At 54.3% G+C, this 24,421-nt stretch overlaps 1 protein-coding gene across 10 annotated transcripts in view; it reads left to right on the forward strand.

The window, feature by feature from the left end:
- The window catches only part of CHD6 (chromodomain helicase DNA binding protein 6), an 86,318-nt gene extending 63,607 nt beyond the window's left edge, over positions 1-22,711 (forward strand). For 5 of the 10 annotated variants that reach the window (XM_050313719.1, XM_050313716.1, XM_050313715.1 and 2 more), the window contains 16 exons: positions 1,826-1,985; positions 2,562-2,651; positions 3,599-3,702; positions 4,323-4,452; positions 4,704-4,764; positions 5,391-5,448; positions 6,101-6,320; positions 8,113-8,321; positions 9,406-10,953; positions 11,510-11,658; positions 11,981-12,187; positions 12,828-13,274; positions 13,952-14,140; positions 15,940-16,059; positions 17,073-17,177; positions 19,195-22,711. In XM_050313719.1, coding sequence (XP_050169676.1) covers positions 1,826-1,985; positions 2,562-2,651; positions 3,599-3,702; positions 4,323-4,452; positions 4,704-4,764; positions 5,391-5,448; positions 6,101-6,320; positions 8,113-8,321; positions 9,406-10,953; positions 11,510-11,658; positions 11,981-12,187; positions 12,828-13,274; positions 13,952-14,140; positions 15,940-16,059; positions 17,073-17,177; positions 19,195-20,085 — 4,688 coding nt within the window. In that variant the 3' untranslated portion in view covers positions 20,086-22,711. The remainder of the gene's footprint in view (positions 1-1,825; positions 1,986-2,561; positions 2,652-3,598; positions 3,703-4,322; positions 4,453-4,703; positions 4,765-5,390; positions 5,449-6,100; positions 6,321-8,112; positions 8,322-9,405; positions 10,954-11,509; positions 11,659-11,980; positions 12,188-12,827; positions 13,275-13,951; positions 14,141-15,939; positions 16,060-17,072; positions 17,178-19,194) is intronic. The other 5 variants (XM_050313713.1, XM_050313720.1, XM_050313711.1 and 2 more) reach the window with 4 other exon arrangements.
- The last annotated feature ends 1,710 nt before the right edge of the window (positions 22,712-24,421 follow it).

Genomic DNA, 24,421 nt, shown 5'->3' on the forward strand with positions numbered 1-24,421 from the left:
GTGGTCTGGGACACGTGGTCAGGGCCTGCTGTGTGTCCGAGGGCTCTGGCTGCACCGTGCCCGCATCCTGTGGCTCTCGGGACAGGTGAGTGGGGCTGGGGGAGGCTGCGGCATCCCTGGGGAGTCAGAGCCAAAAAGCCATGTGCTGCCTGTTCTGCCCTTCTGATCTGTGACACGAGGTGAGTAGTGAGGGGGCTGGGGCTCTCCAGACTGCTTTTGGCATCAGGGAGCCAGCTGAAACCTGGAACTCGGGCAGTGGAGCACAGAGAAGGCTGTTTTGTAGTGGTGCTGCTGATGAGCCCCAGTTGCGTGGTACTTGGTGCTTAAAACCCAACATCACCATTTCCTTCTACCTGGAAATGTCTGGCTGGGACTGCTTGAGAGCCCTGTGGGGAGCAGAGCAAGAGTCAAAGCCAAACCAGCTGGTATGAGTGGGCTTGATTTAGATAATGCCACTTAAACAAGCCATGGTTTCAGTGGAGGGTCAGGATTGCTGTAGTGCAAGAGCAGCACTAACATTGGATATTGAGCAGAGAGGAGACCAGGAACTTCTCCATCAACTCTTCAGAATGGCTTTTCACACCTGTGAGACCTCCACGTGGTCTTGGCTAGAGGAACAACCATCCAGCCTGACATCAGGAGCTGGAAGAGAGCAGAACCCTGCAGTGCAGAGGAGCCACAGAGTGCACTCCCTGGGGAGCCTCAGGTACCACTCATGCCTGCGGAGAGATGACCAGGCAAGACATGCCCTGGGCCTCCCTGATGTGCAGAAAGCAACAGCAACCTCCACCCCTTGCTAGGGCATCCTGGAGCTGTTCCTTCTCAATCCCTTGTCCATGTGAGCACGGGAGCTGAGCACAGCACCCAGGCAGCCCAGCTCAGAGCTCTGCTGATCCAGCACCATCCTGCCTTCCATCCTGGAAGAGGCCAAGCTGCTGAGGAAGCAGCGTTTGCCCGAAGGCCAGTTTGGTGGTGGAGATGGGAACCCTGGTGCCCACTGCAGGCCTCCAGCAGCCACCTGGGCTACAACCCTTGTTCTGTCATGGAGCTGCAAACCTTATGCAGGAGTTGAGGTCATGGTGATGCTGTCTCTTCTTCACTGGACCAGACAGATGGGACAGGACGGCTCAGGCACTCTTTCCCTTTCACACGTGCAGAAGAGGATGTCTGCAGGACCTCCCTCAATTAGCAGCTGCTGAGGGAGGCAGCTTATCCCTCTTCGAAGATTCCAAATAATAATGACCCCACCAGGAATTCTTTCCACATTCTGCTGTGAACTCACATCTGCTGTGAACTCACATCAAGGCTGAAATGTGTTTAATTTTCAGCTCCAGGCAGTGGATCTCATTTTATCATGGTCAGCCAGATGGGACCGCATTCCCTTTCCCTTTGGTACCTTAGCCCCCTGCACTGATCTGATTCCCCCACAGCCCTACTCCTGATGCACAGCATAACAAACAACCCTTACAGATGAGATCAGATCAGCAGGTCTGCTGGTACTGATCATTTCGGAGCTTCTTGTTTGAACTCTTGCCCCTGTAGGGTGACCTTCAGAGCTGGCTGCAGTGTCTAGAGAAGGCTCCAAGAGCTGTGCCCAGGACCAAGGTCCCTTCCATGCTTCTGTGGGATATTTTTATATATCAAGGGGCCATGTTTGCCCCGTGCACTTCCCCCTCCTTGGCTTTCCAGGCTGCAGCTGGGAGCTCTGCATGACCTCCTCCAGCTCCTGGCTCTGCTGCTGTGCCTGGCACCCAGTGCCTGGTGGCAGGGTCCAGCCGTGCCCGTGGTGCCCATGGTGCTTACTGGCTGCCACTCGCTGTTACAGGTTTGTCAGCACCAGTGCCCAGGGGCAGGAAGGGGAAGAAGACGAAGAACCAGATGCTGCTTCCTGAGATAAAGAACGCGGACTGGCTCGCCACCTGCAACCCCGAGGTGGTCCTGCATGACGACAGCTACAAGAAGCACCTCAAACAGCACTGCAACAAGTGAGTCATAGAATCATGGAGTGGTTTGGGTTGGAAGATGTTAAAAAACATCTTGTTGCACCCACCCCTGGCCATGGGCAGGGACACCTTCCGCTAGCCCAGGTTGCTCCAAGCCCTGTCCAGCCTGGCCTTGGACACTTCCAGGGATGGGGCAGCCACAGCTTCTCTGGGCAACCTGTGCCAGGGCCTCCCCACCCTCACAGGGAAGAATTTCTTCCTAACATCTAGTCCAAATCTCTCCTCTTTTAGTTTATAACCATTCCCCCTTGCGGGAGCCCACACCAGCTCATTGAGATGGTGTGCTGAGGGCCTTTAGTGTTGGGAGGGTGGGAGGGAGCTGCGAAGGGCTCACAGCCCACACAGGATCACCGTGTTCCCACTGCTGGGCCTCAGCCATGTCCTGAGCAGTGACCCTCTGGCCAATGGGCCCCACCAGGCCACAGGGCTGGGCACTGCTGAGTGACCCTGCACGGCTGGTGCCCATCCTGCTTTAAGGAGATGGGTCCTTCCACGTGGGGAAACATGGTGTCGAGCGGGTTTCCCTGGCCTCACTGACCTCTCTGCCACCCGGGACAGGGTTCTGCTGCGGGTGCGAATGCTCTACTACCTGAAGGCTGAAGTGCTGGGGGAGGCTGCGGATAAAGCCTTTGAGGGGACCCCTGCCAGGTAGGGACCTCGTGGTGAACCCCTGCGAGGCTTCTCGGGCTCGAGCACCGCCACAGCCATCCAGCCCAGCCACATCTGGGCTCGCTGCAGCTCCAGGCGAGTTAGACCTGGGGGTCAGATCCCCAACTAGGTCTTGCGCAGGCAAAGCTTCACCTTCGGGCAGCCACTCTACCTGCTCAGGGACTGCGGCCGTGGCAGCCTTGCTGAGGCAGCTCTGAGACTGCAACACCAGCCCGAGAGTGGTGGGGACTTTCAGGGACACCCTGCAGGAAAATGGCTCTATGTGCTGCTTGACAAATGGACCCTTAATCCAAAGTGGGAGTCCACAGAGACTGCTCCCAGTCTCAGGGCCAGGCCTCAGAGCAGAGTATGCCCCATCATTGTGAGTGCAGTCTCTTCCCAGCACTGGGGACAGTGGGACCCACAGGCTCTGTAATGCCTGCAGGCTGCCAGCTCCTGACCTTTCTGCAAAGACTCAGCTCTCTGTGTTTCACAGTGAAGTGTGATACGCTGAGCTTATAGCTTAATTTTCCCATGCGGGGGCTGCTGCCTTCCCCAGCACAGCTCCATCAGCACAAGTCTGTGCAGTGAGACACTGTTCTTTTGGGGCTGGTAGGTGTGAAGAAGTTTCCCCCCAGACCTGCTGTTCAGGTCAGATGGGATCTCCAGCCCCCTGCTGTTGCTTGGGTGGGATGGGAGAGGGGCTGGGCAGCCTTCCCATCACTGGAGAGAGAGGAGCAAGAGGGTGGTGGGTTGTGGCTGCAGCTCTCTGACCCCAGGGACATGTGTGCCCATGTCATGGTGGGACCCCAGACCAATATTTGTTAGCTGTCCCCAAGCCAGTGAGCGATGGCTCCTGCCTCCCCCTGTCCCTTCTGAGTGGTGCCCAGTGCCCCTCAGTGTCTGGTGAGACAGGGAGAGGGGTGTTCATACCTTGTCTGCCACAGGGAGCTGGACGTGCTGCTGCCAGACATTGACTACGTGGAGATCCCAGTGGACTGGTGGAATGCCGAAGCTGATAAATCCCTGCTCATCGGCGTCTTCAAACACGGTGTGTAGCCAGCTGGGTGGGGGTTGGTGTTTGAGGGAACGAGTACCTCTGTACCTGGAGGGGACATCACGTCAGTGTGAGGGGGCAGAGCTGTGTGCCAAAGCCATGCAGGGCCCAGACAGCTCTCCCCAGGTGCCAGCAGCATGTCTGGGGGGGGAGATGGACAGGCACCCCACGCTGCCCAGAGTGGCCATGCTGGGCCTCATGGCAGACTCTGGATTGCCATGAACAGTGTGCAGTTGCCACCTGAGGGTGAGGAGGAAGGCACAGAGCTTTTCCTGATCTTATCATGGAGTCCCCCGGCACTTTGAGGAGCCACAGGGCTGTTTGCCCCAGCTGCACCCCGCACAGGTGCTGTGCACAGCTCTGTGGGTGCTGTGCTGCTGTAGGGGGGCGATGGGAAGGCTGACCTTTCCATTTTCCTGCTGCCCAGGGGAGAGCCATTAGCAGCTTTTGGGGGCGGTGTTCAGAATTTCTGGGGTGAGAATTGCTCTCACAGCAGCACAGAGGGAGTTAAAGGCAGGTGGGGAGCTGTGTCCCTGGAGGAGGAGGTGTTCCCAGGCCAGGCTCAGGCCTTGCTGTGTGTCTGTGTGTGTTGTGACTCTGAGTGCGGGTCGCAGGGTACGAGCGGTACAACGCCATGCGGGCGGACCCGGCCCTGTGCTTCCTGGAGAAGGTGGGCATGCCGGACGAGAAGCTGCTCTCTGCCGAGCAGGGCATCAGCGACGGGGCACAGGACGCTGCTGAAAGGTGGGCAGGGGATGGAGCCCAGCCCTGGTGACTGGCTCCTGGGGGTGGTGCGACAGGGTGAGCTGTGCACAGGGAGGAGGGAAGGAGCAGGCTGTGCCTCTGAGCACAGAGGGAGGCCAATGGGGAGCTGGTCCCCAGTACCAGGTGGAGGGATGGCATGAGCACCAGTTCACTGCTTCCTGCTGTGAGGACTGGCACAGCCACAGGGGCTGCACTGCCGCTACCACGGACTGATTCACTCTCTCACCCAGGGGCAGCGTGGAAAAGGAAGAGAGCAATGGAGAAAAGCTGGAGGGGCTGCCAAAACAGGAGGTGAGTGGGATTCCCAGTGTTGAAAACACATCTGCTCCCAGGCCTGTCCTGCTGTGCTGCAGGCTTGGCTCCATCAGCTCTGCTGCGGGGCACCAGGAGGCCAGCATGGCAGGTGCCCATCCCATCTGCATTGCCCCTGCTGCCTGTGTGTTACCTGTGGACCTGAGCAGCATCCACCTCGTGGGGAGCTGAGGGGGATTGAGGGCTGGGGATGCCCAGGGGTGCTGGCTCTCTCACTCAGCTTCAGCAACCATGTGGGGCCCTGTCAGAGGAGGTGGGGGCATCCCAAAATAGCCCTGGGTAGAGGAAGAGCAGGGAACGAGGCAGCACAAGAGAGTGCAGGGTTTGTTAGAGCACCTAAGGCTATCACACTGCTACTGTCCTGGGCAGTGGCACTACATACAACCTGTGTCACTGTGGTGGACCTCCCCACCAGGCCCAAAATGGGCAGCACTGCCCCTCTGAGCTGTCACTTCCCCTCTCCCTGCTGCTCTGATCCCGTGCACTGAACATAGCCAGCACAGGGCACATGACCCTGCCTGTTCTACCACCTGTACCCTGCTAAGGATGGTTGGGCTGTGGGTTCTGTGTGGGACTGAGCCCTCTCTGATGGTTTCCTTCTGCAGGACATCGTGTCTGCTGGGGTGGGTGAAGGCAGTGAGAAGCGGGACGAGCCGGCGGCAGGTGAGGCCATGTCTCTGCAGGGCGGCACGCGGCGTCCCAGGGTTTGGCGTGGCAGAGCTGGAGCACTGTGCCAGGCACTGGTTGGTGGGCAGGACACACTGCTGGGGTGGGGGGACACACTGCTCTGTGTTAGTGAGTGAGGGAGCTCAGCCTGGAGCTACCTCTTGTGCAGAGTCCCAGGTGACCCAGGGGTGGGCCCTGTGGCAGAGCAGCCAGGGTGCTGAGTGTTTCCAGCCAAAGCTGCCCAAGGTGACTAGAAGCCATTAGCCTGCCCTTGTCCATGCAGTTGCCTGCATGAGATGAGTGTGCAAGGTCTCTGCAGTAGGCAGTGCTGGCACGTGCCGTGGGCTGGCTGGCCCCACTGCTGAGCAGGGAGCTGCAGTCCCCTCCCATGCATGGCCTGGCCCAGAGCCATCATTCCTACCCTGGTCTCTGCCTCTGGGCTCTCTCTGAAGGAAGCTAAGACGTGGTGAGGCTGTGAGCCAACAGGCCTGGGGACAGTCACCATGGTCCCTCACTCCTGACTGTGATCCCTGATGCTCCCCATGGGAGGGTGAAGGTGGGAGGAAACCCTTGGAGCTTATCACAGGGACGTGGGAACCTGTGGCTTTGCACGTGCATTAAATGCTGATGTCCTTGCTGATGTTTGAAGCCCAGGATGGCTCCGACTCAGACAGATCCTGCTGGCCTGTCTCCTCTGCCCTCACGGCCAGACTGCGGCGACTCGTCACCGTCTACCAGCGCTGCAACCGCAAGGAGCTGCCTCCCCGCGCCGAGATGCTGATGCCTGGTAACCATGGCTACTGGCTGCAGGACGAGATGTTCCGGAGAGCCTCCGAGATGGACTCGGTGAACAAAGAAATGCAGAAAAGGTAGTGCAGCAGAGGGGCCTTTCCGGAGCTGATTTATCCCACTTGAATTCCTTGCCCCCCTGAACTGACCCAGGTAAATGTTGTCACAGCTGGCTGCCCAGTGATGGAGTCACGTGGGTCCTTGCTGGGCAGGGAATGCTGCTTCCAGCTGCAGGAGCCTTGCCGCTCCAGCGGCCAGCCCAGCCCTGGAGCAGCCTCCAGTGCAAACTAGAGTTTGCAGGTAGCAGATGGTGACACTGAAAGGAAGTGAGGGGACAGCTCTTCAGGTTCAAATCCAGTGTCTGCTGGGACAGGGTCAGCCCCAGCAGAGCGAGTGCTGCTGAACAGAGTTGTGCCCTTGGGACACACCATGGGTGAGGGTGACAGGTGAGCACTGTCACAGCCTCTGAGCGATGCCTTCCTGACCCTTGTGGCTCTCATGGCACTGCCTTTGCCTCCTGCTCACAGCCTCAGGAGCCCAGTGGTGACATGTCCTGGTTGCACTGTGCTCCCACTTCATTTGTGTCCCAGTAAGTGGAAGGGTGGTGGGACTGTGGTGGCACCGAATGGATCTGCAAAAGCTGAAGGGTGTGCACAGGGTGGTGCTGCCATCGCTGCCAGTCTTCAGTGCAGCCCTGGGCCTGGGGCTCTCTGTGCTCACCAGCCCTCGATAGCTTTGTCTGCTGGGAACCTGTCCCCACAGCAGGACCCCCCATGGTATCTGTGTTGTTCATGGCCTCCTTGTATGGAGCTGTTCCCATTCCTCTTTCTTTGGACTTCTTCCAGTTGTACCATCCCCATTTCGAGGTAGGAGCATCAGTGGTTGTGCTGTGGACACCACAGCAGCCTGGTATCTCCTGCTCTTTACTTCTCTGGGCTTCATGTAAAGACCTCTCTGTAAGAAGAGAGGTCTTCTTCCAGGAATTTCCCACCAGTTTTTAATTTGAGGTCTTTTGACAAACTCACCATTGGGCTCCTTGCTTTGAATCATTATTATATTTAACTTCCTTCATGTTATTCTCATTTTTGAAATGAAACATGACTGCAGAGGGCTCACAACCCCTGGGAACAGGGGTGGAAATGCTGGTCCAGGTGTATTTTGGGCAGCTGTGAGTGCTGTCACCCTCTCTGCTCTCCCTTGACATGTCCTTACCTGCTTGCTGGTGCTGGCTCAGAGCTGCAATTCAGAGGAGCTGAAACTGGACTTGAAGCTTTCTCCAGCCCTCAGTGCTCCCTTTTCTCTGCCCTTGCCCTGCCATGTGCACCCAGGTCTGTTTTCTGTGGCTCCTTCTCTGTGCTGTTTACCCAGTGTTTGTTTGGTGTTTGTTACTGGAACTCTTAACAGCAGCAAACCCCAGTCCCAGTTTGCCTCTGGAGGAGGCTGGATGAGAGCTGTGTCCGCAGATCCTTTCTAATGGCTGCTACAGAGAATTGGCCTTTCCATGGAGGTGATGAAACAGCTTGATGTGGCAGGAAGTGAGTGGATGGGATAGGTTTGTGCCTCCACTGAAGCTGCTGGACCCTGTGCCCTCTTGGCAGCACAGCCCAGAGCTGCACTCAGGTTTATTGAAACAGCCAAGAGTATTTTTTCATCTGTGAATCAAGAGCCAGAGGGCCCACAGCCTCTGCTCCTCTTCCCTGTGCACCCACAGGGCAGAGGATCTCAGGCTGTGGTGTGTGCTCCTCCTGACAGCTCCCCCCAAAACTGGTAGTCAGTAATTACATAGTGCCTTCGAGCCTCTGCCTGGTGCCTTTCCTGTGCTGGGCCCAGAACGTGTCTCAGTGGTGTTCCTGTCTCCTCTCTGCCCCACAGGTGGACCAGGAGGGAGCAGGCAGATTTCTACCGCACTGTCTCCTCCTTTGGGGTTATCTATGACCAGGAGAAAAAGGTCTTTGACTGGTCCCAGTTCCGAGCCATCTCTCGACTGGAGAAGAAGACAGATGAGAGCCTGGAGAAGTACTTCTACAGCTTCGTGGCCATGTGCAAGAATGTCTGTGGTCTCCCTCTGTGGAAAGAGGATGGTGAGTGGAAATTGCACGGCCTGTGGAGTGGTAATGGTAGGTCCATGTAGAACTAATCCCACTGCTCTTGTGGAGCAGTAGAGCAAGAGAGGAGTTTCAGGGACAGTTGGAAGCACTGAGATGCCAGGCAGGCCATGGGCTTGCAGCAGTTGTGCATTTCTGGCTGCCTTGTCCCCACCAGATACTGCGTCCCCAGCACAATGAGAGGGTAGGACAGCCCTGTGGGCTCCAGCCCCTGCTCGCACGGATCTCTTGGAACTCTTGCATGAAATCACAACCAGTTCTATCCAAGAGAGCAATCTCTGCATGTGAGAGACAAGCAGAGAAGCAGCACACACAGCAGCACATCTCCATGCTGGAGCTGGGGGTTATTCGGGTGAGCTGCATTGCTGCTTTCTCTCTGAGCATCTCTCCACTGGCACTGGACAAAGTCCACTCCCTGCCCATGCTGCCTGTGGAGCTCTGCTGCAGGGTAAAGGGAGCATGAACCCACTGCAGCCTGGCCAACACACATCCATTTTCTTCAAGTGCTCTGCAGAGACCGTGCACTGGCACTGAGCAGGACATGGCAGATGAAAAGCTGCTTCGGGCTATTTAAATATGAAGTGATTTGCTTCCAGCAGCAGCAGAAAACATTTTGCCTCAGACCTGTCAAGGGGTCTGGTCTCAGGTGCAGTTGCTTGCCTATGTCTGTTAGTGCCTTAGGTAGAGCTGCACGAGCTGCCCTTCCCTGAGAACAGGCTAAAGGGCTACCAGAGGCTCAGACCCCCAGGTGCTGCTCCACCAGCAGGTCCAGGCAGCTCCAGCACTGCTGATGCTGACGGAGCAGAGCTCAGACAAGACTGAAATCTCTGCAGCTGGTGTCACTCTTGATCCAGCTGCTGAAGTCACGGGGTTTTACTCCTGTGTGTCCATTTGGTGGGATATGACTGGAAGGTGGTGAGACAAGCACTGGCTACAAGCACTGGCCGCACCTCACCTGCAGTCTGAGCAAGGGTTAAAACTCACCTTGCTCAGCACTGCCTCCGAGGAGCTCTCACCAAACCGGTGTAATGTGGCCTTGGCTTTGGTGTCCCTGCTGTAGGTCCTCCCGACCCTGACATCTACGTGGAGCCCATCACGGAGGAGCGTGCTGCCCGGACCCTGTACCGCATCGAGCTGCTGCGAAAGGTGCGCGAGCAGGTGCTCAAGTGCCCCCAGCTCCACGAGCGGCTCAAGCTGTGCCGGCCGAGCCTCTACCTGCCAGTGTGGTGGGAGTGTGGCAAACACGACCGGGACCTGCTGATTGGCACCGCCAAGCACGGCCTGAACCGCACCGACTACTACATCATGAATGACCCCCAGCTGTCTTTTTTAGATGCATACAGGAACTATGCCCAGCATAAAAGAACAGGGCTCCCAGGCCCAGAAACCCTGTGCTGCCTTTACCAGACTAATTCCAAACTCTACAGTTCCCCTCTGTACAGCCAGGTGGACCGGACCTGCGAAACCCTGGAGAATGAAGCTGAGAGTCAGATCAAGCTGGAAGCTGTGGACAGCACCATGTCCCAGGCCGGAGGCAGCACACCGGATGCAAACTGTGAAACGTTCATGTCTGAGGTCCGGGACATCATTTCCAGTAACTACGACGAGAGCTCGCTGCCAGAGTCGTTGGTGTGCATGATGTACGACGAGAAGGCGTGTCCCAGCGAGCAGAGCTCCCTCACCAGAGACAGCCCAAGCTGCACAGAGGTCGGAAGCGGCGTTGCCAAACTCTCCGAGGGCAAGCTGGAGGGGGATGAGGATCCATCCAGCTGCGACGCAGACACCATGAGAGAGGCTCCCTTCCTCAAGGGTTTGCAGGTGGGCTCTGACCGAATGGACAGTCAGAACGAGGAAGCTGAGCCTTCACCTTCCACCCCTGAGAGCAACCTTTCGCAGAGCGTTCCAGCCGAGCTCGGCAAAGCCTTGGAGCAGAAGGGAGCCCTCACCAGCCCGGCGACAGGGCTGCCCGAGCATGGCACCGTAGAAAGGGTCCTGAGCATGGGGCTCTACAGTTCCAGTCTCCATAACTATGAACTAAAGGTTCCTCCTGAGCAGAGGTTCATCAGTCTGCTGCAGGAAAAAGGAATGGAGACAAAGTCGGGGCCAAGTCAGAGCCACAGTGAGGAAGATGAGGAGGAAGAAGAGGATGATGACAACTCTGAGGCAGCAGCAGATGCTGTGGAAGGCTTGAATGGTCCCAGGACCAGGGCCAATTGTGACCCCGAGGCTAATGAACTGGGGGGTGAGGAGCAGAGCTCTGGCCTCCCCACACCCGAGGACACTTGCCCAGAAGACGTGAATGGCGAGAAGGAGCCCCCGGGACTGGGGGAGCCCGGGCCAGAAGGCAGGGAGGACCATGGCTTGGATGAGGAGAGAACTGGGCAGCACTCAGCAGGCCAGGCTCAGAGCCAGCCCTTCAGCCTGCCCACGCCTCTGCTGGGGGCCTCGGGTACAGAGCCCCCGCATGCCGGGGGGGACACCTGGGGCCTCGGGGCTGAGGGGCAGGCAGGCTGCACAGAGGCCCCACACCCCGAGCCCCAGGGTGTGAAGCAAGAAGAGTGTGAGAACAGAGATGACAGGGAGAAAGCCAGCAGCAGCCAGAGCCGAGGTAGGGTCCTGAGAACTCCCTCAGGTTGATAGTCACCTCTGGCTGGGGTGGGAGGGACCTGCTCTCCCCCTTGCAGAGCCAAACCTTGGGGCTGCCCAGCCCCTGGAGTGGCCTCCCATCTGCAGGAGCTGGGCTCCCTGTCGCTGCTGTAACTGGAGCGGGAAAAAGGGTTGGGGGCTGCATTTGCCAGCAGGGCTGAGCAGAACTCTCCACTCTGAGCCCCAGCAGCCCTTCTGCCATGAGCATGCTATGGAATGCAGGACTCCTTTCCCTTCCTGGCCCAGGGTGAGCAGCTCCTTTTGGAAAGGAGCTCGTCAGGGGTGGGGGCTACCGCAGTACAAGCCCACCAGACTCAGCCCAGAAGAGTGATGTCCTTCCCTGAGCAGCTTGGGCCACCTGCCCTGACCCTGCTGCTTCTCTTGGTGACTGTTTGGGGAGTGAGACCTTAATGGAGTCATCTGGGCATTGGGGTGGGAAGGTGTGAGGAGATGCTCCCACCTCGAGAGGGAGAGAAAGGCAGGGTGGTGATGGGCTCTGTTCTCCTTTTCTTTCTTAGATGGTCCAGAGAAGTACTTAGAGGAAGAGAACAAGAGTTCTGCTTCTGTCCTGCCCGGGGAGATGGATGACCTTCAGGATGCCCGGGCACCAACCATTGCCCAGCTGCTGCAGGAGAAGACACTTTACTCCTTCTCTGAGTGGCCTAAGGTGAGGTTAAAATGAACACTGTTTGTATCCAAGTGTCCTGTGTAATCCTGACCAGTGGCTCACACAACCAGCTCTGCCTCCTGCTCCTCCACACATGGCTCACACAACCCAGCTTTGCCTCCTGCTCCTCCACACATGGCTCCCCACGGGTGCTCTGACTGAGATATTCATCCCAAGCGCGGGTGCCATGGAGGTGCTTGCCCCCAGAGCAGTTTCCTGCTGAGCTGGGATCACCTGGGCTGGGCTTGCCTTTAATCCTGAGCTGACATACATGGGTCAGTCATTCCAATCTCAGCTTGCCACTGTCCAATTCTGTTTTCAGGACCGTGTGATCATCAACCGCATTGACAACATCTGCCACGCCATCCTGAAGGGCAAGTGGCCTTCCTCCAGCCAGCAGTTTGAGGCACAGAGCCTGCTGACAGCCCCAGCCGTGGCCAGCAATGCCGGCAGCAGGAGCAGCTTTGCTGAGTCAGAAGCCCCTGATCCCACCTTCAGTAATGGGGTGTTACTCTCACAGGTACAAAAGGTGAGGGGGGTCCTTGGGCAGGGACAGGCTCAGGACTCTGGTGTGAGACATTGCCCAGAACTACTCGGGAGTTTCGCAAGTGGGGCCTCTTGGTGCCACTTGTGGTGTATAACACGTGGCTTAAGCCACTTGGTCCCCTCTCCTGAAGGCTCCTGGTGAGCTCCCTGTGCTCTCAGCCCCCCTGCTCCTCTCCTGGGAAGGTAGCTGTTCTCAGCAGTTCTACAACCTCTGTGGCTGTAGAGCTTCCAGAGCCAATGCTGGAGCACCCTACACAGTCAGAGGGAAAAGGGGACACTGCCCTGGTATCCCAAAGGAAAGGGTGCAGGAGAAGGCACTGCCCCATCAAGTCCCCAGCTCGCAAGTCCCGGTGTCCCAGTCCCCAGTGGTCACATTGGAAGCTCTGTCTGGGCCACCAGCCTGGCCACCTCACAGCCGGCAGAGCAGCTGGGGTTGTAGCACCTTGGGAGATCAGAGTGTGGCCAGGGTGCTCCTGCACCATCTCCACACAGGGAAAGAGGTGTCTTGTGCCCGTGGAGAGGCAGAAGAGCCTGACCATTAGCTCAGTGCTGATGTGAAGAGCTGTGGTCCCTGGGCAGGGCGGGAGCAGCCGTAACCCTCTCTGTGGCTTTGGTACACACAGGAAGGTTTCCTGAACCCTGCCTTCACAAAAGATGAGCGGAAACACAGGAGACCGTATGAATTTGAGATGGAGAGAGATGCCAAACAGAGGAACCTGGAGCAGCTGGCAGCAGCCCATGTCCATTCACCCATCGTGCTGAACGGCTGGCGTGAGGCAGCGGTGGACTTGTCCAGAGCCTCTGATGGGGCCCCGGGGAACTCTTCTCCTTTCCCCCTGAACACAAACATGCCCAAATTGGGGACCGTGAATGCCCTCCAGGGCTCCCTGGGCATGGATTTGTCTGGCATCCTACAGGCAGGGTTAATCCATCCTGTCACGGGACAGATTGTAAACGGCAGCCTCCGAAGAGATGATGCTGCCATGAGGAGGAGACGGGGCAGGAGGAAAAATGTTGAAGGGATGGACCTCATCTTCTTGAAGGAGAGGCCTCTTCCAAACAGGCTGCAGGTGGGTTGATGCTCCCTCCTTTCACATGGACCTAGTGGGGTCAGCACAGTTTGTCTCATGGCCCAGCTCTCCCCTCCATGCTCTGCTGCCCGTGACACTGCAGGACGTCCTCCAGGACAGCTTGGTTTGTGCAGGTGCAGATACTGCTTCAGGGAGGAAGGGAAGTTTTCCCTCTGGTTTGCAGCACTCTGGAGTGTTTGAGTCCTACTAAGCATTATCAAAAGCTGCTGTCTGAGCTCAAGGGGTGTTTAGGGTTAGAGAACGTGAGGAAAGAGCCTTGACTTTGTTAGAGCTGTGGCCAAGAGCCTGCTGCGCCTATTCTTCTTCTACCCTGGGATCCACTCAAAGGAAAATGGAGCTTTGGAAGCAAGGTTAGTCCCTCTAGACCAGTTTTAGGAGTGATCTGGGGGGAAGTTGGTTTTCCTGGTGATTAGGATGTTTTCAGGTGAATTCAGAAGCATCTCCCAGCTCTCTCTGCCCTCCCTGACACCGCTGCTGGGGATGGACTAGAAATGTAATGTGGTTGTGGGTGGTATTTTAAGGAACAGGCACTCGGAACATGTGGATTAATCTGTGTGATGGGAGCAGATGACCTGATTTGGGAGCTGTGCTTCTTGGGGTGTGCATGCATCACCACATGCTGCTGACGGCTCTCCCTGCTCCTCCCTCCACGGCAGGATGTTCAGGAAGACCAGCCACAACCCCCTCAGAACAGTCCTCTCCCTGATGGGCCGGTTGCTGCTACCTCGACTCCACAGGCAGTCCCAGCTGCAGGCAGCCAAGAGAAGGCTGTCCCCAACAAGAGTCTGCTCGACTGGCTCCGGCAGCAGTCTGACTACACACTCGATGTTCCTGGCTTTGGCACAGTAAGGGTGGTCTCCAGTGGCACATGTGTGTGTGTGTCTGCCCTGTGTGTTGCCCTTTGTGTTCGGGCTTTTCCTGTAACGTGGCTTGTGGTGTTCATCAGAGCTGTTTGGGAGGTTCATCACACATTTGGGAGGTGGGCACAGTTCCCTCTACTGCAGCAAAAGGCACTTGCTGCTGGGGAACTCCTCTCCTTTCCCCCTGGACACAAATGTACCCAAGCTGGGGGCTGTGAATGCCCTCCAGGCCTCCCTGGGAATGGACTTGTCTGGCATCCTCCAGGACCTGCATCCCAGTACCCAAGGTCAGTTGGTTCTCCAGCTGTGGTGTCCAATGCACGGTGTCTTCCAGAAGTGCCAGAAATAAGGAAAGGGATTTGGGGTGCTCAAGGCTTGTCTGTGTTGCTCTTTTTTACCAGGGGTCATTGTAGGCAGTGCTACTGTATTAAATAAGGTTCCCAAGCAAGAGAAAACCTCCTGGTCTTAAAAGCCAGACCTAAGTGGCTGTGTTGGAGGCTGAAAGGCTGCGGCTCTGTGGCCATGGGTGCTGTCAGAAAGCAGAGTGGCACAGAGTGGGGTATACAGTCTCTATCATTCTTCCTGCTCTCTCATAAACCTCCACCTCTTGGTTGGTTTGCTCCAGGTTTCAGCTTATTTAGCCTGTTAGACCATGTGACAGGCAGAGCACAGGCTGTGAAACAGAGTAGAAAGAAATGTGGTGGTAATACAGAAAAGACTCTTCATCTTGGTCCTGGAGTACCGTGTGCCTGAGGCGAGGATTCCCTGGAGCTTGGACTACAGGCAAGCCGTTAGCATTTTGGAGAGTTAGAGATGAGAGGTGAGGAGCCCAGCGTTTCCTTGGCAGGATGGCCCTTGCTTTTCAAAGTCCAGAGACACATCCTGTGTGCCCAGGGCCAGACCCTCAGGAGCAGTCAGATGGTGGAGCAAGCATGGAGGTGCCTTCCCACTCCTTCCCAACACCCTTGCCTTCCAGGAGGGTACTGGAACTTGTCCAGTCTGACCATGCTGCTGGTGAAGCTGCTGCTCCCAGCAAGCCCCCAGTGCCCCAGGCCAGCTGTGCAGAATCTCCCTGTCGGGGTGGGTGTCCTCTCTCCAGGTAGGATGGACTGAAAAAGGCTTTGGGGTACTGCAGCAGCTCAGCTTGAAGGACAAACCACACTCAGGGTCTTTCCTCTGACTCTCAGGAATCTGAGCCAGCAGTAGTTCTTTGTAATGCTCCATCCCTGCAGGCACATGGACAGCAGGGCTCAGTGTGTGCAGTGGGTGTCCAGTGACTCGGCTGTAACTCAGTAGGTTGCAGTTCCAAAGGGCTCTGGTCCCAAAGAAACACAGTGCAGCATCTCTGTGGTGGGAACAGCTGAAACAGGAGTGAAACACAGCACAGCTGAGCTGGCAAAAGCAGGTGGCTGTATCAGTGACACAAATGGCACAAACAGACCTGTCTCTCTTTCCTGGCTGTAGGCAATGTCCCATTTCAGAAGCACACAGAGGAGCCTGCAACAGGCTGCAGCTTCAGGAGTGGAGGGGAGTTAGAAAGGGCTGGAGCAGTCTAAATGGGGTACACTGGAGGCCCCTTTATACCTACAAAAGTCAGTTGTGCTCATTTGAGAGCTGGTGCTGTGGCAGGGACCAGTTTGTGCTGCTGGCGCTGCTGTTGCCCCCGTCTGCAGGGCCCCTCTGTCCCTCAGGAGTTCATCCATGCCTCCCTCCTGCAGGGCTTGGAACCAGCCAGGCTCTTTAAGCCATCTAGTCTCATTAACGTTGTCTTGTTTGCACTCCAGAATTTTTCAGACAAGCCCAAGCAGAGGAGGCAGCGCTGCAAGGACCCCAGCAAATTGGACATTAGCTCACTGACGGGAGAGGAGCGGGTGCCGGTGGTACATAAGGGTACCGGACGGCGGGTAAGCCAAGGCCTGTTCTGTGCTCTGCCCTCAGTGTCCACAAATGCTTGGCAGACCCTGAGCTCACCCAGGGGCATGGTGGAGATTTAATCTAGAGAAGGTCTGGAATATGCCTCTGAACTACACTATCCTGTGACACCTGTGCCCAAGGGGATGCAGACCCTGACGGGGTGAAGTAAGGAATGTGGGAGTGCTGACCCTTGCCAGGGGGCACAGACCTCTCAATGGCAAAGGAATACAGCCTTTGGCTTTAAAGCCACCCCTAACACAGCCCTGGCTGGTGCTTCCCATCCTGGATTTGATTGTTCCCCTTGAGTTCACTACAATATGCCACAAGCTGTAATACTGCCATGCAATATCTTTGGTTTGTTCCTCCTTACGAGGTGCAGGCTGGAGCACACCAATACCCATCCCACTGCTGCACATGTGGGAAGTGGAGGGTTGGAAGGGCTTTTTCTTGTTTCGTGAGCAAGGAGCTTGGATTTATTTGTCCACAGTTTAATCTCCAGGGCAATGATGGTCACTTCTCTGAATGAGAAGGGATGTTCAGGAGTACTTTCCCCCCAAATTCAGTTCTTAAACACACACAGGACTGCAACAGGTCAGAAGGTGACTTGGCATTAATCACATCTAAACCCAAAACTTAAGAGTGAGGCAGAAAGAGGCTGTTTCAGCCACATCTGTGTTCCCCTCTGGGCCCCCACACTGGCCACTGGAGACCTGAGCAAGCTGGGGGGTTTGTCAGTTCTGAGCATGGCTTTTACAGCTCTGTCCCCATCAGAGGGCAACGGGCCAGGCCACAGAGGCTGGACCTGCCTGTTCTCCCTGGGCTGTGTGTCTGGAGGCAGCAGGCACACACCAAGTCCTACAAAGATGTGTAGCAACAGAATAGTCTCTGCCCCAGCTGAATCACAGCCCAAAGCAAGGAGCTAGGGGAAGTGTAATCGTATTTTTTGTATTATTTTACATAACTCTCTCTGCAATAGAGGTCATCCTTCTGCTGTGTTTTATAGTTAGGGGGAGCCACGGCACCAGCATTGAAGGAATTGCCAAGGTGGCTTGATGCAAACTTGGAGTATGCTGTTGCAGCTGACTGGGCTGACATTGTTAAGCTTTCAGTAAGTTAGAGCTTTTGGAGAAATCTGTATCATGTCATCTTTTCTCTCCCCTCCCCATCCCCACAACCTCTCTCCAGTGAGGATCCGGGAGCTGCGAGGCAGGCCCTCGGCTGCGCGTGCGGGAGGGGATAGCGGCAGGGCCGGCAGGGCCGGGGCACCGGGCACAGAGGGAGGTTGGGTGTGCGGCCAGGGCAAGGAGAGAGGGGGGCCAGCGTCCTGGGAGAGGGGCTCAGCAGCTCGGGGTGTCTGCCTGGAAAGCCTTGGGATGCTTAGGGATAGCAGGGGCAAGAGGAACGCCCTAGGAGCGGTAAATCCACCACAGGTGCTGGACGCAGGGTGTGGACAAAACACATTCTCATGGGTCAAATTTTCAAAAATACCTTTAGATGACACTTTTTGTCAGCTCCTGCAAACTCTGCCTGCGCAGCCGTGGGCCTGCCAAAGGCCCTGCAGGTCACCAGGCCTGGAGGGTCAGGCACAGGCAGGGAGAGGGGCAGGACGGAGCCTCGCCGTGCCACGTTCATCCTCCCTGTTCATCACACCAGTCCCTGCCCCGGAGCGTGGCAGAGCCTGTGCAGAAGTGCTCTCCCCTCTGGCACACGAGCCCTGTCAGATAACCTTGCCATGCCCTGCGGGCTGGCCTGATCCAGACTTCTCCCTACAGTCCCTCTTGTGCTGCCTGTTTTTGGGGCTGCAGCGGTTTGTGTGACACCCTTGCAGGGGGCTGGAGTGAGATTCAGTTATTGGCTTAGAGGTTTTTACTGCTCTCAAATTGGTTTTTAATTAGCGTTGGAGATTTGGCTTGGTGTGTCCCACTGCCCAGGAAATGGCTCCACATCCAGGCTGGCATCGGGGCCCCATCCGGGCAGCCAGCCCTGGGTGAGCTTACAGCTCTTCCTTCCCTTGGTTTGAGGGGACAGTCTCTTTGCTGCGGGAGCCGCCGTGGTCCTGGCACTGCCCAGGCACCTCTCACGTGCCCTGCTCCGGCAGCTGCATCCCAAGAGCATTCCCACCCCGAGCCCCATCCGCATGGAGCTTTTGGCGAGTGCATCTCTGTGCTGGTGTGGGCAGGGACGGCGGCCGCTCCAGGCGCTCAGGCCAGCGGGAGCTGCCCTGCAGAGCCCAGGGCAGGCATGGCCCCATGCGGGTTCTCCCAAATGGCAGTGGGAGATAATCCCAGAAGGTTCTCCCTCCTTGGGCAGGAGCTGTGCTGAGCAGATTGCCAGGGGCATCTGATTCATGTTTCTGCACTGCAGGTGTCACCAGGAAATATTTTTCCTGCCTAAATCTGTTACTGGAAACGGTTCAAAGAGTGGTGATATCGAAACTCAAGGGAGCCATGAAGGGAAATGTTTAAATGTCAGTGTTGAGGATGCTGAAGAAGGGAGTTCTGAGCTGGGCTGTGGATCCCCCCACACTGCTCTGTGTAACCAGGCGCTCTTATGCAGTTCTGGCTGCTGGGTTTTGGTCCCTTGTCTGAAAGCTCAGATCTTTCTGAATGCTCCCTGGCATCTCGATAAAGCTCTGACCAGGAGCTCTTCAGACAGCGTGTCCACTCCCTGTGTGTCATCCCATGAGCTCTGCTGTCCTGTAGAGCATTGAAAATTTGGCCCTTCACCTCTCAAAGATGTGACTTTTTCACCTGTTGCTGAAGGCACAATTAGAGCTGGGCAGGGAGCTGAGTAGGCAGCTGACACCACTCTACCCTGGTGCTTCTCGCCCTGTGAAGAGCTGGTGCTGAGGGCTGGGGTGAAATAAGGGGTAGAAACACGCTTCCTCCTCCCCTCCCTGAACATTTTGACACTGCAGGATCCTGCTAGGGCAGAGCGAGGGTGTTTTGCATTTGGCAGCATCCGTTGGGGAAAAGTCGTGTGTACCTCTCAAATTCCATACCATGTAGGCAAATATTTCTGTGCCGACACCATCTGGGACACAGATGCGAGCACAGACAAGGCAGATCCCCTTTGCTGCAGTAGTAACTGTCGGGTGTTCTCTGTTATGTGTCTTTCGTTTTCAGGGCTACTTACCCGAAAACAAATTCAACCGCGTCCTCACCGAGCCCGTGCTCCGGGACACGGGGCCGCGCCGCAGAGGGAGGAGGCCCCGAAGCGAACTCCTTAAAGGCCCCGGTGTTGTAGCAGATTCTTCTTCTGGAATGGGACCATTGTTCATGAACGGACTCATTGCTGGGATGGATCTAGTGGGACTTCAGAACATGAGAAACATGCAAGGGATCCCTCTGACCGGGCTGGTCGGGTTTCCTGCTGGCTTTGCGGCGGTGCCCGCAGGGGAGGATGTGAAGAGCACCCTGAGTATGTTGCCCATGATGCTGCCAGGCATGGCTACTGTACCCCAGATGTTTGGCGTTGGAGGACTTCTCAATTCCCCCATGACAACGACCTGTACTGCGACCGCTCCGACTTCGTTAACAAGCACAACGAAAGGTGGCACAGCCAGCGCCGAGAAAGCCAGCGAGGAGAAACAGGCCAGCCAGGATGGGAAAAAAGAACCTCTCGCCGAAGACAAGCCCGGTCCTAGTTCATTTTCTAATCAGACAGAATCTGCAATAACTACCAGTAGTCCTGTAGCTTTTAACCCATTTCTTATCCCAGGGATGTCTCCTGGACTGATCTATCCCTCCATGTTCCTCTCCCCCGGCATTGGCATGGCACTGCCTGGCATCCAGCAAACCAGGCACTCGGAGGTGGCGAACCTGGAGAGCCAGAAGCGGAAGAGGAAGAAAGCAAAAGGGGAATTGGCAAATCCAGAGCCAGAAACTGTCTCACTGCCAGAAAAAGAAGCTGCAAACAGTCAAAACTGTGCGGAGCAGAGCCCGCCAGCGGCGGCAGAGAAGGAGCAGGATGGACCAGCAGAGGAGGAGCGCCAGGTGGCTCACGATACCGATTAGAACTTTTGTTTCATTGAAAAAAAAAAACACAAAAAGATTGTGGCTTGTGAGTTTCTTATCCCATAAACTCTTTGTTACTTCCCCTCCCACCCTGCTCCACCTTCATAAACCTGTGTTTCCATGAGTAATATTATCTACCTAATTTCCTGTCAGAAAAAACTCTGGTGACATACTACATGTTAATAGTTGCAGGGTCTTGCCACTTTATTAGATAAACAGTGTTGTCTAGCTAGTATGGGAGGCACCGAATTCTTGTTCTGTTTTTCCAGTCGTTCATCCCAGCCGACGATAGCAAATCCAGTACTCGGTCACCCCCCCCAAGTTGCTCACTCCTTTGAGAAGAAAAAGCAGCAAAAAACAAGAGCAAAAGAAAAGTCTTTACCTCTTGGTCTACATGCAGACAAGGGTATTTCTGTCTACAGCGACACTGAATGAAAAAGCCTGTACTGGGGCTAAAAGCACAGCTATAGTAAGTGCTAATGTGTATTTTTGATTTAAAGTATTTCCCTATTTTATCATGGTTACTAGAATAGTAGTATAGACAGAAGTATATAACTAATGATTGAAAATGCATATATTCATTTCTTTGAAAGGAAAAGCATAAGTGGTAGTGGTATAATTTCTTGATCACCCCCACCTCAAAGGTTTGGAGACAAACTGCAGAGAGTGAAAAGACGATGTAGACATTCTTTTTGTATTTTTTAAAACCAAAGTTTGGTTTTATGTTACGTGGAGTTTAGTTGCCCTTTCTTTGTTAGTTACAAGAACTTTTCAGCTTGAGCTGGAAAGGTTTTGCACACTTGCATGACTTCTCTGGGGTTACTGTACCTGTAGCTACCAGTTCCTTTGTCATTCTGCTAGTCTTCAGTTCTCTCTGGCGTTAGTTCTCAGCTATGGCATTACAGGTGCTCTAAAGGTATTTTTTCCAGCCGTGAACAGGCCACGCCAATTTTAATGCTCTTTACATGAACACCGAGGCTTCTTGGGTTTTTGTATTCCTCACTCCTTACCCCCGAAGTGATGTCCTTTCAGCAAACACGGAGAAGGCTGTAGGCCAGCTGCTCTCCTTGGGGAGTCCTCTGAGAAGGAGCCTTGAGACTTTCAGAGCTTGAGTTTCTTCCTTTCTAGCGTTGGACTGTGAAGAGATGACTTGGCTTCTTCCCATTCCGTTTGCTGTTGAGCAGTATTTCCAATGCCCCAAAGGATTTCAGTGTCTGCATTTCAAACAGACGGGTTTTAATGCCGCCAGCGCCCCCCTCCCCCAGCTCTGGGTACTGAGACTCCTCCACAGGCAACTCTTCTCCTTCCCCTCACTCCTCCTTTAATTCTTCTTTTCACTTGGGGTTGTTTTTATTTGCAGCTCATGGCCTGAGACTTGAATAAAGCTGCGGTGGTGCAGCGGTGAGCGAAGGGCAGGCTGGGAGGGAGTTGGAGCGTGTGCTACTCATCGGTTTCACACTTGGTTGTCACAATTTACTGTATTTTTTACTTTTTTTTTCTGTTGCAGTTTTGCTAATTTATCAGATGGTCCAAATGTTTTGACATAACTATTTCAGTTTGCATTATTTATTTATGATGCTTTTTGTCATTGTCTTTTATACATTTGCGATTATAAATTATGTACATGTTAAAATTAGCATCTCAAAGAAGTCTGTTACCCATGGTCGAAAAAAGCAGTTGGTTTATATTTTCACGGAATTTATTCCCAGTTTATTGGATTGGATGATTTTATTTTTTTTTAAAGTATGTAACCAATCATAATGCAATGCCCCTGGATAATTAAATGTGTTCTATTTAATAACATTCTTGTAGCATAGATACTGTATCACTATTGACAGATTTCTTAGAAATGCTGCTATCTCTATTTAACTAACATTTTGTTCAGTTTTTGCCTCCAGTGGAAGCAGAAAGGGTTTTTTCAGCTGTTAAATCCAAAATCAATATAATTTATTTATGTAAAAAAAAAGTCACGATTGATATATTTTTGAACCTTTTAAGTACTAACTTTGTTTTTATTCAGTGGAAGAACATGTACTTGCCCTAAATCCTTAAAATACAAATGCTATAAAACTTCATATATCTTCAAAGCCTTACTGTGAATGGATATAGAAATCTCTTCCGAGTTCATTTCTTGTCAAGGGATGGTTTTTCCAGGGTTACACACGTATGGAACAGGGTTTAAAGTGAAATTTATTTAATTAGCCAGCATGCTCTATACCTTGTTCTTTCTTAGCAGACATGTATGCTATGTCTCTGGGTGTTTAGGCTTCTCTTTGCTACTTTGTGACCCTTTTGCAACCCGGTATACTCTGTGGATTATTTAGACTGTAAGGCGTAAGTGGCTGCTTCTTCTTTTCCATCATATCCCAAACAAATGCCAAATTTTCACCGGTTTTCATGGCTACTCACACACATACATCCTTCACCAAATGTGCTAACAAAATAAACTGTCTGTGCTCTTGAACATGGATAAAAAGAAAAAGATTTAAAAGTCAGATTTTTATTTTTTTAATTTAGTGACTAGATGATGCTTATCTTTCAGACTTGGCAGAGCCTTGCTACAGATGTATATAATTTTTTTCAGCAAATATATGTGAATGTTTAATTCACCTGACTCAGTGATAAACGTGACTTGCCTTTTTCTCAGCATGAACCCGTTGAGAAGCTGTCAAACCCCGTGGCCTGCTCCCTGCTTTGGAGTTGCTCTTCGTGCCCTGTGCGTTGCTCGGGGAAGGGCCGCTCGCAGTGGGCGCGTCAGCTTTTCCTGCCACAGAAGGAGATTCCTGGGCTGCAGCCCGGCTCTCACACAGTGCCCTGGGGGTTAACTCGCTGTGCTGGGGGAGTTAACTCCCTGTCCTGTAAGATCCCAGGAGCAGATGGAGCTCCAGGGCCAGTTTAAACACAGAGGATATACAGGGGCCGACCTGCTTTGTGCAGAGGGCGAGTGGAAGCCCAGAGACCTCCACAGTCACCACACACACACACACACCCCCCGCCCCAAGCAGTCCCTGCCTGGTTTTTATCTGATGGGACACAGAGAAGTCTCGTGACACATTTAGACAGGATCTCCAATTCCCTTTACGGTCACAAAAAATGGGGAAGGATTTCCCTCAGCACTGACCTCTGGATGGGGGAGCTTTACCTGCCCCAAGTGCAGATGCCCCCACTCTGGGCTCTTTACAGTTACAAGAAAGGATTTGGGATTGGAAATCTTAGCTAGCAGTGAGCAGAAGGCAATTTCTCTAATGACATTTGGTTTGCATTGAAGAAAACTTGAGCTTTTCAGTGCATTTTTGTTTTCCGCCTCTTCGGAAGCCACTTTGGTCCCAGGGCTGTGGAGCAGGGGCTGAGTCACAAGACCATGAATTCTCCTCAATTTTTGCAACCTCAAAGAAATATTGGGCACTATACCACAGGTAAAGGCTCTGTTCGTGGTCCCAAAGTGCCTCACACCCTGTGTGTCAGTGCAGAGCTGCCCACGGTGCTGGTGCTTGGCCATGGGCACTGGACAGATGGGCAGCACTGCCAGGGAAGGAGCCCAGCCACCTGCAGAGCAGCAGCTCTGGAGAACTGGAGGAAGAGAAATCCAGCTTCTCTCTCATTCCCCTTCCCATCTGTTGGCACATCGTGCCCTGTACACTTTCACACCGGGCCTGGGAACATCCTCCTCACCCTCCCGTGTGGCTTTTTGGGGTGCTAGTGGTTTCATGGTGCACCCAGGGGTGGCTGGAGGTGCAGTGCCACGGTGGAACTAATTCCTGTAGAAGGCAGATTTCACTTCAAAAGGTTTAAACAATGCAAGATCTCCAGCCCAGCAGAAAATCAGTCACACTCCCTGTGTTGCCTTGTTCACTCTCCAGTGGGATTTTAATTCGTGAAAAAACTTCATACAGCACCACTAACTGGCTCCACTTGCCCGTGTTCCAGATGGGATGGGACGTTACTGGTTTAGCCTGGAAATCAGTCTCAGTCCCAGCCTGGCTGAATGCATCAGTTCAGGCAAGCTCAGCACATGCCCTTGGAGGGTTTCGAGGAATTTCAGTGACCTGGACTTGTTGCAGGAGCAGCTGAGGGGAGTGGGAGCTGTGTCAGATATTCCAGCCTGTCTCTGGACTCCTGCCAAGTGTTGGCTGTCAGGTTTTTCAGCTGACTGTGCTGTATTGCCAGCCCAGTTGTACAGGGAGACATTGTACAGGAATTGCCTGTATCATTTGGAAAGACAAAGTTTTAAAGGAAAACCTCACAGTGACTTTTTTTTTTCCCAGAAAAGGGCAAAAATTTCTGATAGAGGAACAGATGCACAAAAAGCAAAGCTCGGTTCACCCCAAGGAAGGCA

Source organism: Myiozetetes cayanensis, unplaced genomic scaffold, assembly GCF_022539395.1.
Source record: "Myiozetetes cayanensis isolate MyiCay16 unplaced genomic scaffold, myiCay2020 scf19, whole genome shotgun sequence".
NCBI lineage: Eukaryota > Metazoa > Chordata > Aves > Passeriformes > Tyrannidae > Myiozetetes > Myiozetetes cayanensis.